The sequence below is a fragment of the Lepidochelys olivacea genome (genome assembly GCF_965140295.1).
Source record: "Lepidochelys olivacea isolate rLepOli2 genome assembly, chromosome: 24".
Lineage (NCBI taxonomy): Eukaryota > Metazoa > Chordata > Testudines > Cheloniidae > Lepidochelys > Lepidochelys olivacea.
The window spans coordinates 17,841,857-17,860,785 of record NC_140434.1 but is presented as its reverse complement, the minus strand read 5'-3'; the positions used below and the strand labels follow the sequence as shown (position 1 = coordinate 17,860,785).

The window sequence follows — 18,929 nt, the reverse complement described above, 5'->3', positions numbered from 1 at the left end:
CCTCTGTTGATGCTCCATCCTGAGTGATCAGAGAGAACTGGTGCATTTGCAGCACTGTTGTTCAAAATGAAGCAGGGCGCACAGTACAGAGATTGTTTTTCCCATACTCCAGCATAACCAGTCTCTTGTGCAGGTCTCACCATTTGGAAGAGTTTCTGTCAGCAGACGAGTAGGGAGAGCATGATTATCAGCATCTTGTGGAATGTTACTTGGAATTTCAAAACAACTAATCTGAGGAAAAGTTTGCATTTGGGCAGCATTGATCTTGTCAATAATTCCAACGTCAGTCAGAGTCAAACCCGTAGTACTCATGAATTGCTCTTGCTGCGTAAGATCTACATCTTCCTGTTGCTGTTGAGTTTCTTGATCGTCTGCTGCATCTGTTAACTGTTGGCACATCTCCTTCTTGACTACTGTCCTCATGATCCGGTATTGACATTGAAACATCACCTATTGCAGTTCGGCGTTTGCATTATCTGTAGCAGTGTTTGCTGGGTAAGGTGCGTTTTCCAGTGGTTTGAGAAATGAAGTTATTGGCTTTGAGCTCTTAGCTGCTGCTTCACTCAATTGTTTTCGCCGTCTCTTCCTTGCACCACTTTCAAATCTCCTCTTCATAGTGATCTATCTGCTCACTATGTAGCCTATCCACACTTGAAATCTTCTGCTGTCAATAAGTAGCTTATCTACTCTTGAAATCTTCTACTGTAAACGTGTACACAAATGCTGAAACCACTTAAAATGAAGGAATACTGATTAAGAACACAAAATGAAACAGTCAGGTTATTATCCTTATTACTGAACCAAAACTCAAGCACGCAAGGTGTAATATAACAGGCTGAGCTGAAGACAAAGGGATGACATATATATTGTAAACACAGACACGGATACAGACAGAGGAATAATGTCAAAAAATTTCTTGATCAACCCTACTGTTGATGGTCAAGGGCTTCAGAGAAAGTACACCTAGATATTTTTTTTCAAAAGTATAGAAATGTTGTATTTAAAGCAAAACATTACCATTTTTAAAATTGCTTTTTTAAAGCATGAAAAACATTATACATGGAGCTATTCAGGTCTCTCTTTAGGCTCCTGGAGATCCTAACCCTGGCTTCTCTCTGGAAGCCCCCTACCCATCTCGACAACCTCAGGGAGAAAAACTGGCCTGGAATGCAACCAAGGCCGAAACACTCTTCTCTGCTCAGTATTCTATAACTAAATTCCCCCAGCCAGGCGCAAGGTTGTGCTCTTGGGATCCAGTTTGACGCAACACCCTTGATATGCGGCGGGTAAGAAAATCTGTCCCCAGTGAATATTTACACAAGTCAACAACAAGGAAGCTAGCAACCTGTTCTGGGAGTGGGAGGGGAGCAGTTGTCATGGAGCCAACTCCATGGCCATCCTCAGTTTCCTTGTGATAGTTTCACTGGACCCCCACCCCATTTGGTGTCAATTGGCCCTAGCTCTATTGAAGTCAATGGGGCCTGATCCGCACCTGCTGTGAATTTGCCATCGCTCTACGATCCACACCATCTCAGGATGTAGCTAAAGAGTTCTCATGTGCAAACAGTCGCACCTCTACCCTTGTGACTGAGCTGAGTACCACCTCTTATCTCTGTTACATGAGCCAGCAGACTGCGTGAGACAAGTTCTATAAAACACAGTGGGTTGAGAAGGGTCAATCTGAACTGTATTTAAAGAGGGAGTGCCCAGGCATGAGGGTCGTATAACATGTTACCTTTCAGTAAGTCATTCACAGTTACTCCCAATGTATATATGAATCTGATCCTGTCTTTGGACTAAGAAAAGGAGGACTTGTGGCACCTTAGAGACTAACCAATTTATTTGAGCATGAGCTTTCGTGAGCTACAGCTCACTTCATCGGATGCATACTGTGGAAAGTATAGAAGATCTTTTTATACACACAAAGCATGAAAAAATACCTCCCCCCACCCCACTCTCCTGCTGGTAATAGCTTATCTAAAGTGATCACTCTCCTTACAATGTGGATGATAATAAACACGGCTGTTACTCTGAAACCTGTCTTTGGACTATAGAGAGAGGAAAGGGGTCATGCTAGACAGGTTAGTGCGTCTCTTCGGTTTCACAGAGAATTTGGAGGTGAACGGAACCACTGCTGCTGAAGTTAAGAGTTTTTAATGCTGTGTTAAATTATTCTTTGTAACCTTTCATGCTCTGCCGCAAAGCGTGTAAATCAGGGGCTCTCAACCTTTCCAGACTATCGTACGCCTTTCCGGAGTCTGATTTGTCTTGCACACCCCCAAGTTTCACCACACTTAAAAACTATTTGCTTACAAAATCAGACATAAAAATACAAAAGTGTCATAGCCACACTATTACTGAAAAATGACTGACTTTTTCACTGCTACCATGTCATGATAAAATAAATCGGTTGGGATATAAATATTGTACTTACATTCAGTATAGTCGATAGAGCAGTAGAAACACGTCATTGTCCGTAGGAAAGTTTAGTTTGCACTGACTTTGCTGGTGCTTTTTATGTAGCCTGTTGTAAAACTAGGCAAATATCCAGATGAGCTGACGTACCCGAAGACCTTTGCGTACTTCCAGGGGTACACGTACTCCTGGCTGAGAGCCACCGGCGTAAAGGATGGGGTTTGAAGCATTCCTAGACCTGACAGGTTCTAACCTAACTGGGCTGATCCAGGGAAGGGACCGGAGTGTCCCTGTAGGAGGATCAATGGACACCTCAGCTCGCTGCAGAAGAGGAAAGCGAAGAAGCCGCCCAAGGGGGTGGAGATAATGTGGAAACACTGTAGGGCCCCTCTGCAGATCGGCAGGATGCTCTGTCCCTGGTGCCCCACAGGCTGTGCCGGTCGCCCCATGTCACATGGGACGGTGCAGACCTGGAGCAAATACAGATGGGGGAGTGAAACCTGGGCCAGGCTAGAGCTCTGCAGCAGGACTGGGATCCCACGGGACCCACAGGACCTGCTGCCATAATAGCAGGAGCAGGTAAAAGTGCTTTGTTGCAGGTGGGGTTGGGTGGGCAAAGAAAGCCGACTGCGGTAATATGCGGGAAAACACAGGGCAGCAGCTTGTCATCAGTAGAATTTCAGCAATAGAAAGCAAGTTGGCTTTTTAAAAATAAAAGTGTTTATACTTAAATTTAAGCAAAGGATAGAAAGCGATTTGATGTCCATTATAACAGCACTTAAATAACTTTTTACATGGTTTAAGGAAGATTTGTTTTATACTTTTAGCTGTAAGAATTATGTCTGACTTCCGTTTATATGTATAATATATTAACCAGACTATTTTGTTTGAAAGTAGCACGAGGGACTCTCTCTCTCTCTCGTGGGATTTGCGAGATCTAAGATGATTATGGGTGGGAGTGAAATAGATATGCAAGAAACAACGCGGGAGTGGCTGGGAGTGGGATTAAAAAAAACAGTCCCACGCCGGGCTCCTCACTGGAGCGCCCACTCTGTGGTTACTAGGCATGGGAGAGCTGAGAGAAATTTTTTGACCCTGACTTTTCTCCACCGAAAAATGCGGGTTTGGGGTGACTGAAACATTTCGTGACTTTGCCTCAAATTTGCCATATTGCTTCAGCAGAAAAAAAAATCATCGTTAAAAAATCGTTAAAAAATGGAGACGTTTTGTCTGGACATTTCCAGAATTAGACGTTTTGATTTTTTCAACTCAAAATGTCTTTCCATTTCAAAAGAGATGGCACCATTTATTTTTAAGCCAAATTAAAATGTTTCCAAACGCTTGGAAATGAAAGAAAACCATTTTTCGTTCGGCTTTTCAGTTGGACGAGAAATTGGGTCAACCCAGAACGATTTGTTTCCCAATCTTCGAGAACTGCCAGTGAATCAAAAAATCGGTTATTTGTGCAGCTCTGATTCCTGGTGCTTTCCCTCCCTGAATCTGGGCTGGAAGTCCCTTTCCCGCCTCATTTTGGTCTTGACTCTCTCCTCTTCCCCCCGGCAGAGCTTGCTGTGTCAGCCGGGAGAAGGCCCCGTTCGGCTCTGAGCCCAGCCCCGTGGGCCTCCCAGCACTAGGACGGTTTCCTTCCTCCTCTGCCTTCTCCCTGCTCTCCTAGCTACAACGAGTGCACAAGGTGAGTCACCCACTGCTGTGGCCATCTAACCCCACCTGGGCTTGGACCCTTTATACCCCTGGACCCCCAGTCAGGGGAATATGCAGCATGTGCAGGAAGGGGGGATTAGCTCTGTGTGGGGTACAGGACCCTGTCTACACTATGGCTGCTGTCATGTCCCAGCGCTGTAGGTGGGCTGGCAGAGCCCCATAGTGAAGATACCGCCTGCCCCAATGGAAACATCCCTCTAGGAACTCACCTCCCCAAGTGATGGTAGCCAACCCCAGGAAAGCATTCGTCTGTCGACCTGCATCTACTCCAGGGGTTGGGTTGGCCTCACTGTGGTGCTCAGGGTGTGGATTCCCTCCGAGTGCCATAGCGAAATCAACCTGTTTAGTGTAGACCAGGCCTGAGGGACACCGTGACTGGACACTGCCCTGAATTCTTATTCCCATGAAGGCCCCTCTGCACTGCTTTGGCAGCATGAAGGGGACTAAATATAGGACTAAATTACACTGCTTGGGGATTGAGTGTAACCTGGAATCAGGCCTACAGTTTCTGGTAGCAGAGGGCTCTCCAACCGAGCAAACAGAGGCAGAAAGAGATCTCATGGCTGGGATTTGAATTTAGACCAGTCCAAGGTGGAATTAACCCTGGCAGCAGCTTCTCAAGAGGCAGGGTGGAACATTGGGATTGGCTGCCCTAATAAAAGACTGGCTGTAGCTGAACCATCAGATATGGGCTGGATGGCAGAATGGCTGGGAGAGCCATTGGGCTAGGCCAGAGCTCAGACTAGATCAGCATCAGAGCCTGAAAATCTACGCCTCTCTAAAAGAAAAGGTGTGAAGCTGCTGCACTCACACAGCTTGCGTGCAGGGCGCTGTACATAAGGACTAAAGGGCAGAGATCATTCACTTACAGGTCCCCAAGAGGTCTGTGAGTGTCCATGTGCTGTGGTCAATGCCACTTGTATCAATGGTAATTTGGGGAACAATGGAGAATGAATGTCCTTTTCTTCTTCTTAACAAAGTTTTTTGCTTGGGAATTTTCATCCTTCCCATTCGCCACAGATAGGGAATGGGAGGCACAGAGAGCCCCTGGCATGGGGGATGGGAAATGGGGGGCACACAGAGATCCTGGCATGAAGTAGGAGGTGGAGGGGCTTTCATGACGTCCCTGCAATAGAAGGGGATGGAAGGGGCACCCGAGGAGTCTGTGAGGACCATGGGGGGCTGCCAGGACCCCCGGGCCGTGCAATGGACTCAGCCAACACACGCTGCGAAGCGAGCAACTCTCCCAGTACTGTGATTACCTGCACACCAGAAGCAACATCTGGGGTGGGAGGAGCTTATTCTGTGGGCGGAGCTTGGGAAGAGCACCATCCCCTTCACCCATCCCCAGTCTGACCCCCGTGTACTGCTGGCCCAGGGGCTGAAATTGAGCAATTGCTGAGTGTCCCAGAGGGAATCGGGTCCATTAACCCCTCGGCTTGTTTGGAGCAGAGGGGGAAGACTGGGGTTAAGGGGCGTGTCAGAGTGACACTGTTACCCCCAGTAAGAAGGAAGCATTTCTTCTTCTTCTTCTTCCAACAGGAACCCTGAAATGTGAGAAGTGCTCTGGCTCGGTGGACACGTGCCAGCCTCCTAAAGAGACCTGCACAGCAACGAAGGCTACAGGAGGCTGCATCTCAGGGGCAGGAGAATCGACACTGGGTAGGTGACATTGCCGGGAACCCAGGCCCATCTTACCCTGCAGTCTGTGTCACAACCCTCATCATCGCTCAGGCCAACCCCCACGTGGTCAACAAAGCACAGTCACCCGGCGCAGAACTCGTAGACTTTAGGGCCAGAGAGGACCATCGTGATCATCTTCCTAGTCTGAGTTCCTGCACGTCGGAGGCCACAGAACCTCACCCACCGCCTCCTGCAGCAGACCCCTAACCTCTGGCTGAGTCACTGACATTCTCAAATCATGGATTAAAGACTTCAAGTTACAGAGAATCCACCATTTACTCTAGTTTAAACCTGAAGGTGACCCGTGCCCCATGCTGTAGGAGGAGGCAAAAAAACCTCAGGGTCTCTGCCAATCTGACCCAGGGGAAAATTCCTGCCTGACCCCAAATCCGATGATCAGTTAGACCCTGAGCATAGAGTCATAGAATCATAGGGGCAAGACCCACCAGCCAGACACCTGGGAAAGAATTCTCTGCCGTAACTCAGAGCCCTTCCCGGCTAGCGTCCCATCACCAGCCGTTAGAGATATTTGCTTCCCATCCCCTTCATAAACTTATCAAGCTCAGGCTTGAAGCCAGTTTGATTTTTGCTCCCACTGCTCCCCTCTGATGTTTACAGCCAGTGTAAAGGTTCGGACTCACCCCTGCAGCGCCTCCTGCTGGTCATTGGGGAATTAGCTCTTTCCAGCGCGGAGCGCCCCCTGCAGGCTGGTGATCCGCACAGCTCTGGCCCCCGTGTCCCTCACAGACCCAGGTGCCCCTTTCTCTGGGTTCTGCCCCCTGGCAGCACCCCCACACTCTGCCTCTGGGTCTCCCCTTCCTGGGGAACCCCCAACCCACTATCCCCACCTTACCTCCGTCTGGGCTACTGCCAGTCATCACCAAGCCCCTGCGCCCTGGGGCAGACTGCAGTGTAAAGGCCTCATCATAGGCAAGGGGGTTCGGACCTATTGCCTTCCTCTGCCTCCCAGTACCTCCATGGGCCTTGGACCAGGCCTACAGCCTGGGGAGTTGCCAGCCTGGAGCACCCCTGCTCAGCCTGCTCCTTCCCCAGCAGTGCACCACCCTCATTACCCTCCCAGCCCGGAGAGAGACTCCTTGGGCCTCTGGCTCCCAGCCTTTCGATACAGGCCAGCTGGGGCCTGATTGGGGCGTGGCCATCCCCAGCCCTCCCCAGGGCTGCTTTTAACCCCTCCTATTTAGGAGCAGGGTAGCCACCCTGCTACACCAGTTTATATCCATTTGTTGCTAGACACTTTATTTATTCAGGCAGCGTTACTGTGTCGTACATGGCAACCTGAAGACACAGAGGTTTGGAATCCTGGACCCAAATTATAAATCTCCCATTGACTTCAGTGGGGCCTGGATTTCACCCCCTGGGCTTTATTTATTGAATTTTATTCACTACGTTTTCACCTCCACAATGGACGGCTGTGATGCAACAAGTGAAGGTGCTTTAGGTGGAAATGTACTTTCTGATCATGTTAAAAAAGAGAAATCGGTGATGAGATCCCTTGTAGACAGTCACCTTGCTCCCAAAATCTTGTAGGAAGTGGTTAGTCACCTACTCAGGTCTGGAGCCCGGCCGCACACGTTTATTCTGCTTGCTTGGGATGCAAACTCAAGATAATTTTTGCCCCTTTGACTTAAAGAGATTCCAAACCTTCTCCAAGTTCAACTCCCTGAGCTCTTCGAAAACTTTAGTTACAGACCCGTTTTTGTTCATGCTTCCATTGAATTAAAGAGATTTAATGGTTCCTTCCATTTACCCTGTAAAAAGGTGTCACTCCATTTACCCTGTAAGAAGGGGGTAGGTACACTCCATCTCCTGTGCAGGATCACGTAGGGTGAGAAGAAGGGAAAAAACTGAATAGCAGCCCGTTAGGTCCTGTGTTCATGACCCTGACTGTAAAACGTGGTAATGCGGCTTAGTGGCCAGAGTCAATAAAGTGACCCATCTCTGTGGGATTGCATGGCTGATTGGCCCGTCGGGGAAGTGGGGCACCACTTAGTGGTGTGTGGCCTATGGGTAGGGGGACTTAGGCCCTCCCTGCTCCTCCGACCCCCAGCCCAGGGCCCAGGCAGCGGAGCGGGTGCCCACCACCGAGTCAGCGGAGATGCCCCCGAAACACGCTGACTGGTTCCCCAGTTCACTCACTGGAGGAAAGTCTAAGTCCCCTGGACTGCTTCCGACCCTTTCTCCCTTGACGAGGCTCCACGATTCTCCCGGGTCTCGGGGGTCCTCAAGTGGCGAAGCTCCTGCCGGCGCGATCTCTTCTGCGGGCTCGTCAGGCAGCCTGGAGCCCGTCTAGAGCTCTGCATGCCGTGGCTCTGCAAGTGAAGCCAGTAGCAGCTCCCTGGAGAGAGCCTGCTGTCCGCATCCTCCCCCTTCAGCAGCCTGCCCAGACTGAGCTGGGCTGCTTCCTTTTATACCCTGCCTCCAGGCTGAGCATGTGCAGCAGAGTCGGAGGGGCGGGGCTTCCTCAGCCTGAAAAGCAGAGTTAACCCTTTCGGGGCCGGTGCAGGGTAGGTACACCCCATCACAGAAGGATGCATAGGATACCATCAGCTTTAACATAATATCTATCTATCTATCTATCTATCTATCTATCTATCTATCTATCCCCACACACCCCCTCTATCTATCTATCTATCTATCTATCTATCTATCTATCTATCTATCTATCTATCTATCCATCCCCATCCACCCCCTCTATCTATCCATCCATCCCCATCCATCCCCTCTATCTATCCATCCATCCCCATCCACCCCCTCTGTCTATCTATCTATCCCCACAGACCCCATCTATCTATCTATCTCCATGCACCCAGCTCTCGCTCTCTCTCTGACCACACTCAGGTAATTTTCCCAGGACGAGTCACAAATGGGTTTATTCAAACCTGCACCCACTCAGGGTTTCTCTTCACTGCAGAGTTAATGTGGGCTGTAACCCAGGTTTGGCCCTGACTCCCACCGCCCCCTGCTTACACACACACACAGCCCCCTACTATCCACAGTGGATACAAGCTTTGAGCTCACGCTAAGGCAGGTTTTCTAACCATTCAATCATCCTCGTGGCTCTTCTCTGACCCCCGACCAACTTCATTCCTGAATCATGGGGCCCAGGACTGGGCCCAGGATCCCAGCAGTGTCACCCCAGGGCCAAAAGCAGATGTAAAATAACCTCCCTGATCCTACTCAAGGTTCCCCCGCCCCCAGCCTCTCAGTTCTGTTCTTTGTTTTCTCTCTTTAAAACAGGTGAGACACCGACCACTGACTTCTACAAAGAATGTATAGATGACTAGAACAGTGGCATAAAATCCCCCATCACTTTTACTGGCAGGAATGGCACGTTTCTGAGGATCAACACCAGCTGATGCAATGACACAGATAACTGTAACTCGGCTGTACTGGACGGTACATGGGGATCTGTTTTTACCATCCCTGTTTAAGGGCTTGTTCACCCAAACAATTAGACGGCGGTGAGCTGGGGTGTGAATCCATCTGTGCGCCCCCTGCTGGTGCACGTGGACAGGTCATTAGAGCGCCTTGAAAGGGGACGAGCTCAAAGCACAGTAATGAACAGTTCACACGCGTCAGCAGGGTGCACGTGGACAGGCGCAGGGTAGATTCACACCCCAGCGGACCCTTAGACCCCCCCACTTGCCGCAGTCGAATTGCACATGTGGAGAAACCCCCGGCACGATTGTATTTGTGACCATTTCTCCCCTTTATTGCCCTACGCGTCCATTTACTCGAATGTCATTTCTGTCGTCCATTGAAATACCTGTAGCTGGCGGGTCTCCAAGCCGGGTGGGGAGAACAGTTGGGGCCTATTTTAAAATGTATTTGAAATCAGAAGGGCGAGGGCTACATCTGAGAGAAGCAGTAGCAAGCAGCCAGGATATGCTTCCATCTAAACCTTCGTAAAGAACACCGTACGTAACTTGCAATATTACTGCAGAAATGGCAGATTCTGCAACATTAGGCTTCCACCACAAATTTGGCAGTGGAAGCCCCCATCGTGCATGGGGCTGACAGTGGGAGCCCTGGCCACCTCAGGGCTGACAGCAAATGCCCCTGCTCTCAGCCCTTGGCCCCCGCCCTCAGCCCCAGGCAGTCGACAGTGGAAAATCACAGAAAAGTCATCGTGGATTTTATTATCGCAAATAATAAGGTCTGTTATGACTTCTCCACAATTTTCCATGGCTTGTCCGCAACTCAAGACGCAATTTTTTGACAATCATCCCACAATTCAAGTAGGACCTTGTTCATACCCCTGTCAAGATCGACCTGCAAACTCGTTGGGGGCTTTGCGTCTCCCCTCCTCCAGTTGGGAAACCCTTCCAGAAGCTCCCTCTTCTGGTGGCTGGAAACCTGGTTCAGAGCCCCAGGGCTGTTTATCGCTGGCCAGTTTATCCCTGTGGGTCCTGGTGCGAAAAATTCAAAACCTCCTGTTTGGCCATTTCCCAAAACGACTGGATTTCCCATCGCTTTCAGCTTTTGAATGAGTGAGTGATCACAGCTGGGACATCGCCGGCGTCACAGAGATGTGGTGGGAGAACACACACGGCTGGGATATCGGCCCAGAGGGGCACGGCTTGCTCCGGGCGGGCAGGGACAAAGGGAGGAGGGGTTGCCTGGTATAGCCAAGGTGTCGGCACCTGCTTGGAGGCTGGGTTGGGAATAGGAGACAGACATGTCTAAAGTCTCCGGGTCGGGATAAAAGGGGTAACAAGCGGGGGCGGGGGGGGGGGGGACGCCACGGTAGGGTCGGCGACAGACCAGCTAACCAGGAAGTAGAGGTGGGTGAGGCTTTTCTTAAACCACAAAATCTTGAAAAGCCCAGACCGTGGTGGTGACGGGGGATTTCAGCCACCCGGGGATCGGTTGGGAAAATAACACAGCCGGGCACAGATCATCCAATAAAGTCTGGGAATTCCTTGGAGACACTTTTTATGGCAATCTCCCCCACCTTGCCAGGGATTCAGAGCACCCCCATGCCCCTCTTCCCCCACCCCGGTTCCCACCCAGGTCTGTGTATATACCCTTCACCCCCATGCCCCCTGCCCCCACCATCCTCCTTCTTTCTGTCTGGGAGATCGGTCATTGCGGGTGTTACCGTGTTACACCCCCGGGGACGCTGGGCAGAGCGGAGATGGGAAGTCATTGGGGGCCGTCGACCCAGTGTTTGATCTGAGACAATCGCAGAGGTGGCTGGGCTGATCAGATGGTGGGGGGTTGTTTCTGATTTCTCCCAAAGAGGAGCAGGCTTCTGGCCATGGGGGCCTAGAAAATGCCCAGAAATTCTGAAATTGATCGGCAGTCAGGTTCAGAGGTCGCCGTGCCCACGGGCTGGGGTGGGGCCTTCGCAGGGCCGAGCAAAGCAGGGCAGCGGGCGCACCCGCCCGTTTGAATGAGGTTTAATCCACCTGTAACTATGTCTCTCAGTGCCCAAAGGGAGTGCCACCAGGAACGGGCTGCAGTGCCCCATCTGCTTTGATCTGAAGTCCGATACCTGGAACAGCACAATCGCCCCTTGTGCAGGGGACGAGACCCATCGCATCGGTTTCACTGGGGAGATACCGAACGGCAAATGCTGCCAGCTGGGGACAGTGCGGGAGCTCCCCCGGGAATCTCAGGCCTCGGGAACTCCCCAGAGAACTGGTGAAACCTAGAGTCTGTGCTGGGCCCTTGGGCGGGTGGGGGCGGCCAAGGGGGGTTTTGGCCAGAGGGAAGGAGAGAGGAACTTGGAAGTTTTCCCTTCCACACCAGCTCCCCCGGCTCAGTGATGCCGCCCGGCTCCTGGAGTTACGACAACGTGTCTCTTGCCATGGGAAGGGTTGTTATGTCAGTGATGCCGAGCTGGGGAGAGAACCCAGGAGTCCTGGCTCCCAGCCCCCACTGCTCTGACCACTAGACCCCACTCCCTGTATGTTTAAGGTGGAGCGAAGCCATTGCTCAGTGCAGAAGCTCCTGTTCTCCGTGTGTGTTCAGGACTCCCAGCGCTTTGGGGTGTTTATAAAATAACTGAACCGAGCGGTCGGGGCTGCCGGGGACGCTGAGAGCCGGGCGTGTTCCCCGGGGGGCCGCGCGCTGGGGAAGGAGCCGCCCCCGGTGATCAGCTGGGATCCAAACTCCAGCTTCAGTCTCTTGTGGAGCTGCAGAAAGGGGCGCGGGGGAGGCACGAGGGGACCAGACTCCCGGCCTGCCGTGGCCGGTTACAGCGAGCGCAGGGAGAGCACCGGGAGGGTGGGACCGGGGGGCAGAGGCGGGAACCGCTGGATGGTGGAGACAGAGGTTCTGGGGGCAGAGAAGGAACCAGAGCTGCCCCTGCCTCATAACAACCTGGTTTCCTCCCTCAGGTCCATCTTCTTCGCCATTTGAAGCGAAAGGCTGTGCTACTGCGTCTGCTCAGGACATTAAACCTGGAACATTCCTGGCGTCAGGACCCTACATATACCTGTGTTCACGGGCAACCGACGCTCCGGCGGAGAAAACACCCACCAGCCCTGCTCCCAGCGGAGCCAGCCCGGCTCTGGGGAAATTCTCCTTTGCCCTCTACCTGCCTGGCCTGACTGGGCTGCTGCTGGGGAAGCTGCTCTCCTGACCCCCTGCACTGCATGGGCCTCACGGCACCTGGTGCCTGTGAGGAAAGGCCTGAATTCCCAGCAGCGCCCCCTCCGAGGCCCCCCGCGCTGCCGGGGCGATGCAGGGGGGCCGCTGCGTAACCAAGAGTCTGCCCAGAATATGGGTGTGCATCTGTCCTGGTACCTCACGGCTGGCTGGAATCTCTCTGTGCATTAGCAAATTCACTGAATAAATCAGGATCCGAAATAAAAGCCCCCGGTGTGTTGTTAAGTACAGGTTGCCCATTGCTGGGCTCGTCCGCAGGAAACTGGGGCACTGTTAGATGCATTAGCCACATAAGAATTTGCTTGGCTCTCTGTGTATGTGTGTGTGTGTGTAAATATAAAATCTGCAATAAAAATCTACATTCCAAATATAAAATCTGCAATCCAAAAATCTACATTCCAAGCACACCATGGAGGTTGCACACTGAAGCTCTGAGAAGTCAGGAAATGCCAGAACACACGTTGCCAGTACAAGCTTAATCCAATCCCCCGGCGCATTTGCATTGTGCTCCAGCCTTTGATTCACGATCACGCACTGTGTGTTCTCCACCGCAGCCCTGCCTCGGTCAATACGTCTGTTTCTTCTCAGTGGGGCACTACCCCAGGCCGTATTTCCCACCCGCTGTTCCAAGCCTGCGCTGCGCTGAATGATTAATGACACCTCCTGGGCCTCTCTGCGGAGTTCTCGCCACGGGATCTGAGGGCATCACAAACCTTAATGACTAGGTCTGTGCAACAGCCCTGTGGGACCCGGGAAACTGAGGCATGGTGGGGCTCCACACAGGGAGTCCTGTCACGCCTCTCCCCATGCACGTGGCCACACTGCTATCCACACTCGAGCATAAGAATGTAAGAATGGCCCTACTGGGTCAGACCAAAGGTCCATCTAGCCCAGTATCCTGTCTTCCGACGGAGGCCAATGAAAGGTGCCCCAGAGGGAATGAACAGAACAGGGAATCATCAAGTGATCCATCCCCTGTCGCCCATTCCCAGCTCCTGGCAAACAGAGGCTAGGGCCACCATCCCTGCCCATCCTGGCTAATCGCCACTGATGGACCTATCCTCCATGAATTTATCTAGTTCTTCTTTGAACACTGTTATGGTCTTGGCCTTCACCACATCCCCTGACAACCAGTTCCACAGGTTGACTCTGCGTTGTGTGAAGAAATACTTCCTTTTGTTTGTTTTAGACCTGCAGCCTGTTAATTTCATTTGGTGGCCCCTAGTTCTTTTGTTAGGAGGAGTAAATAACACTTCCTTATTTACTTCCTCCACACCCTTCAACCTTTTATAGACCTCTCTCCTATCCCCCCTTAGTCGTCTCTTTTCCAAGCTGAAGAGTCCCACTCTTATTAATCTCTCCTCATACGGAAGGCTTTCCGTCCCCCTCATCATTTTTATTGCCCTTTTCTGAGCCTTTTCCAATTCCAGTGGATCTTTTTTGAGACGGGGCGACCACATCCACACGCAGTGTTCAAGCTGTGGGCGTCCCATGGATTTATATTGAGGCAACATGATCTTTTCAGTCCTAATTTTGCCACCTCATTGTTTACCCCTTTTTCCAGATCGTTTATGAATACGTTGAATAGGACTGGGCCCAGTGCAGATCCCTGGGGACACCACTATTTACCTCTCCCTATTCTGAAAACTGACCATTTCTTCCTACCCTTTGCTTCCTATCTTGTAACCAGTTACCGACCCATGAGAGACCCTTCCCTCTTATCCCATGACAGCTTACTTTGCTTAAGAGCCTTTGGTGAGGGACCTTTTTAGAGGCTTTCTGAAAATCTAAGTACACAACATCCACTGGGTCCCACTTGTCCACATGCTTGTTGACCCCCTCAAAGAATTCTAGGAGATTCATGAGGCACGATTTCCCTTTACTAAGACCAAGTTGACTCTTCCCCAACAAATTATGTTCATCTCTGTGTCTGACAATTCTGTTCTTTACTATAGTTTCAACCAGTTTGCCCAGTCCTGAAGTCAGGCTAGCCTGGGTCCCTCTCCCTGAGCTGGGCCGGACCCCTCCCAGCTGCAGTGTGGATGCATCCTAGAGGGCAGACCAGTGGCCCTCCCACAGCTGGGGAGAGCGGAGGGCCAGTGAAGGGGGGCATCCACTGGGAAGACGGAGGGACCCCTTGGGGAAGAGTCCTTGGGCTGCAGTCTCACTGGGCTGCCAGAGGCAGAGGATGAGTGGGAGTCGCGGTGCATTTGTTGATTTCCACCCTTGTCTCTGTTAAAGTGACTGGGCTCCCCTCTGAGGATATTTAATCTTCCAGGGTCCATCTCCTAAACATTGCTGTCATTAGACATTCCCCAGGCTGGGGTTCACCCCCACCCCAGAGGTGGCTGCACTTCAGTGCTATCCTAGCCCAGAGGGATCTGCGGTCCCTTGGCATGTAAGAGAGAAAGAATCATAGAATATCAGTCTTGGAAGGGACCTCAGGAGGTCATCTAGTCCAACTCCCGGCCCAAAGCAGGACCGATCCCCAATTAAATCATGCCAGACAGGGCTTTGTCAAGAAACGTACTAGGGTAGTACCTAGAGATCAGGAATGCGTTGTGCCAAGTTCTGCCCAGACTCTGACTAGATTGCGGCCCCAGTTGTGTCAGGTGCTGCACAGACGTGTTGACACAGTCCTGCCCTGGAGATCTTTCGAGATAGACAGAGGAGGTGTATGGGGATAGATAAGTAGTACAAGTGTGACAACATCAATCAAACATTGCACCCACCTCTTTTACCCTCAGGCTCCACCCACTTGTCACCGTAAAACTCAGCCCCTGGGGTATTATTTCTGGGGTCAAGATGGACACATAACCAGAAGGAAGGGATGGCATGTGACCCCTCTGTAAACTCCCCCCGCCATTCTGTACCAAGTGGGGTGATTTTCAGCCCCACAGGACCTCCCTGAGAGTAGATTTGACCAATTAGGACAGGTTCTGGGATGGGGTGACCCACCCGAAAAGAGGGCTCTGTGACCCCTCTAAGAACTCCCCCCCACCAAGGGGGTTTCAGCCCCCCTTAGAGCATTCCAGAAGGGAAACATCTACTAATCAGAAGAGGTGTAATGCCAGGGTCTAGGATGGAACCCTTCCCCACGCCCCCCATGTCTGGAGTTTTACTCTGGAGTTTTACAGTGATTTTAAGTATATCTTAACAGCAATAGACAGTCTCTCTACATGAGCCTGGGCCTTAGGCCTCAAAGATAAAATGGGCAGTGAAGTACCATGGCCTTTAAAGCTGTTTGCAGTGAAGGTTGCCTGCCTCAAAAATTATACACAGGTCAGAGAAAAGAATTTCTCAACCAAACTTTAAGCAGATTGCTAAAGTGGCATGATGTGGGGGGTGTGGGGCCATTTAACAGAACTTTACAAATTCAGATGTGGAGACATTCTGCATCCCACAGCCCAGGTCGCTACCTAACGTGTTACCTGAGTTTATAAAGAGTGACAACCGGAGCTTTCACAGAACTATACATACCAGACCTGCTGATGTCAACCCCTCAAATTCTCTGAAGGTATGGAAAATGGGTTACGGAGACAGTTTTAAATAAAACCAGTTGTTGCCCCTTTTAGAAAAGGCAACCGCCTAAAACTATCTAAACCTAAAGAGCTTTTGAAAAAGGTTTGTGGGGGACTTTCCCATTCCCCTCACTCTTGTGTTTTCAATGACAGCCGAGATTCTAGAGAACAAGGCTGCAAACTCGGCGAGGCACCGATACAGAATCACCACCTACCAATTGAATCTGAGCCTTGCATTAATGCATTGATATAACTAATCCCCAGGTTTTCCATCGCACTGTTCACCAGTCGCTCTCCAACCACCCCCTCTCTTTAGACTCCTGCAGATCCTAACACCTGGATTCCATCTGGAAGCCCCCTACCCATCTCGACAACCTCAGGCAGCAAAACTGGCTTGAAATACAACCAAGGCCGAAACGCACTTCTCCGCTCAGTTATTCTGTAACTAAATTTCCCCAGCCGGGCGCGACATCACGGGCACGAGACCCAGTTGGACACAACGCCCTTGACATGGGGCGGATAACAAAATGTGTCACCAATGAATGTTTGCCCAATTTAAGGAGAAGGAATTTAACAACCTGTTCTGGGCGTGAGAGGGCAGCTGTCCTAATGGGGCCAACTCCATGGTCAACCTTAGTTACCTTGGGATAGTTTCACTAGATCCCCCATTTAGTGTCAATCGACCATCACTCCATTAGAGTAAATGGAACCAGATCCTGGGCTGGTGTCAATTGGCCCTAGCTCTATTGGACAGATCCCCAGCTGCTGTGAATTTGCCCTCTCTCTATGATCCACACCATCTCATGATCTGGCTAAACACCTCCAATGTGCAAACAGTCGCACCTCTACCCTTGTGACTGAGCTGAGTATCATCTCTTAACTCTGTTGCACGAACCAGGAGACTTTACGAGACAAGTTCTATAAAACACAAGCTGATGGGTTGAGAAAGAGTCGGTCTGAATTGTACTTAAAGAGGGAGTGGCCAGGCATGATGGTCGTATTGCATGTTGCTTTCAGTAAATCATTACACCCAATTACGTCCAATTCTGTCTTTGGCCTATATAGAGAGGAAAGGGGCCATGCTAGACAGGTTAGTGCATCTCTTCAACTTCCAGAGAAATTGGAGGTGAACTGGACTATTTTGCACCTGAAGGTAAGAGTTTCTAAGCCGTGTTATATTATCCGTTGTAATCTTCCCTGGTCTGCTGCAAAGCGGGTAAAGGCTGGAGATATATCTCAGGTGCACGCTCCCGCTGCAAAACCCCATGACGACGACAGAGCCGGGATAAAGCGGCTCAGTCTGTGCAAGGGAAAAGAAGTCTCACTCCTGGAGTGGTGGGGGAATGAAATAGGGAGATTTTCAAAGGAAAAACTGGCGGCGAGGGGGCCAGCATCTGCTGAAACTTCCTGGGAGTCGGGTCTCGGTCTCCCTTTGGCTGCTTTGAACGTCCCAGGTTTAGGGAGCAGAGATGAACCACTCGATGTACTTGATGTGGACTGTCAAAAAGCCTTCGGCACAGTCCCTCGCTGTACGGCAGGAAGGAATCGAAGCCGTCCTGGGGTGGGAGGCAATGGACCGTCATGGAGCAGAAACAGGACAACAGCCAGAAAACAGGAGTTTGCAGCGTTCTTGTAGCCATTCGGGTCCCGGGATATTAGAGAGACAAGGTCGGGGAGGGAAAAGCTTTTATTGGGCCAGCTTCTGCTGGGGAGAGACACGAGTTGTCGAGCAACGCTGACCCACAGCAGAGCTCGGTGTCGCTCAGAAGCTCGTCTCTTCCCCCCACCTTGTGTCTCTAGAAAACAGAGCCAGAATTCAAGGGAATTTTGTGTGATGGCAAAAGCTTAAAAGTGGAGGCCTCCAGGCTCTGTGCTAGACCCAGCGTTCACGGTACTCAGATGATCTGACGGGGGGTGAGCGAGGAGGTGGTGAAATCTGCAGAGAAGGCAACGTATTGAGGTTAGTCGGGAACTTGAGGGAGATCGAAAGGAGCTGGGTCAACGGGCAACGCGATGGCAGATGAAGTTGAGTTTTGGTCAATGCAAAGTAACGCACATGGGCAGGGCGGGGGTCTGAAGCCTCCGAGACCTGACAGCTTCTAACCGAACTGGGCTGATCCAGGGAAGGGACCGGAGTGTCCCTGTAGGAGGATCAATGGACATCTCAGCTCGCTGCAGAAGTGGAAAGTGAAGAAGCCGCCCAAGGGGGTGGAGATAATGTGGAAACACTGTAGGGCCCCTTTGCAGATCGGCAGGATGCTCTGACCCTGGCGCCCCACAGGCCATGCCGGTCGCCCCATGTCACAAGGGACGGTGCAGACCTGGAGAAAATACGGAGGAGGGAGTGAAACCTGGGCCAGGCTAGAGCTCTGCAGCAGGACTGGGATCCCACGGGACCCACAGGACCTGCTGCCATAATAGCAGGAGCGGGTAAAAGTGCTTTGTTGCAGGTGGGATTGGGTGGGCAAAGAAAGCCGACTGCGGTAATATGCGGGAAAACACAGGGCAGCAGCTTGTCATCAGTAGAATTTCAGCAATAGAAAGCAAGTTGGCTTTTTAAAAATAAAAGTGTTTATACTTTAATTTAAGCAAAGGATAGAAAGCGATTTGATGTCCATTATAACAGCACTTAAATAACTTTTTACATGGTTTAAGTAAGATTTGTTTTATACTTTTAGCGGTAAGAATTATGTCTGACTTCTGTTTATATGTATAATATATTAACCAGACTATTTTCTTTAAAAGTGGCATGAGGGAATCTCTCTCTCTTGTAGGATTTGCGGGATCTAAGGTTTTTGCAGCTGGGAGAGAAATAAAAATGCAAGAAACAGTTTGGGGGCGGGTCGGAGTGGGATTTGAAAACCAGGCCTATGCAGGACTCTACCCTGCAGTTCCCACTCTGTTTTTCCAGGCATGTCAGTGGCAGGAGGGAGCTGGGAGAAATTTTTCGAC

The 18,929-nt window shown here is 51.0% G+C and overlaps 1 protein-coding gene across 1 annotated transcript in view; it reads left to right on the top strand.

The window, feature by feature from the left end:
• Window positions 1–12,430, top strand: part of LOC311512483 (phospholipase A2 inhibitor and Ly6/PLAUR domain-containing protein-like) — a gene marked incomplete at both ends in the record, with an annotated part of 28,378 nt that extends 15,948 nt beyond the window's left edge. Inside the window, one exon of the mRNA XM_084613695.1 lies at window positions 12,186–12,430. Coding sequence (XP_084469821.1) covers window positions 12,186–12,430 — 245 coding nt within the window. The remainder of the gene's footprint in view (window positions 1–12,185) is intronic.
• Between the last annotated feature and the right edge of the window lie 6,499 nt (window positions 12,431–18,929).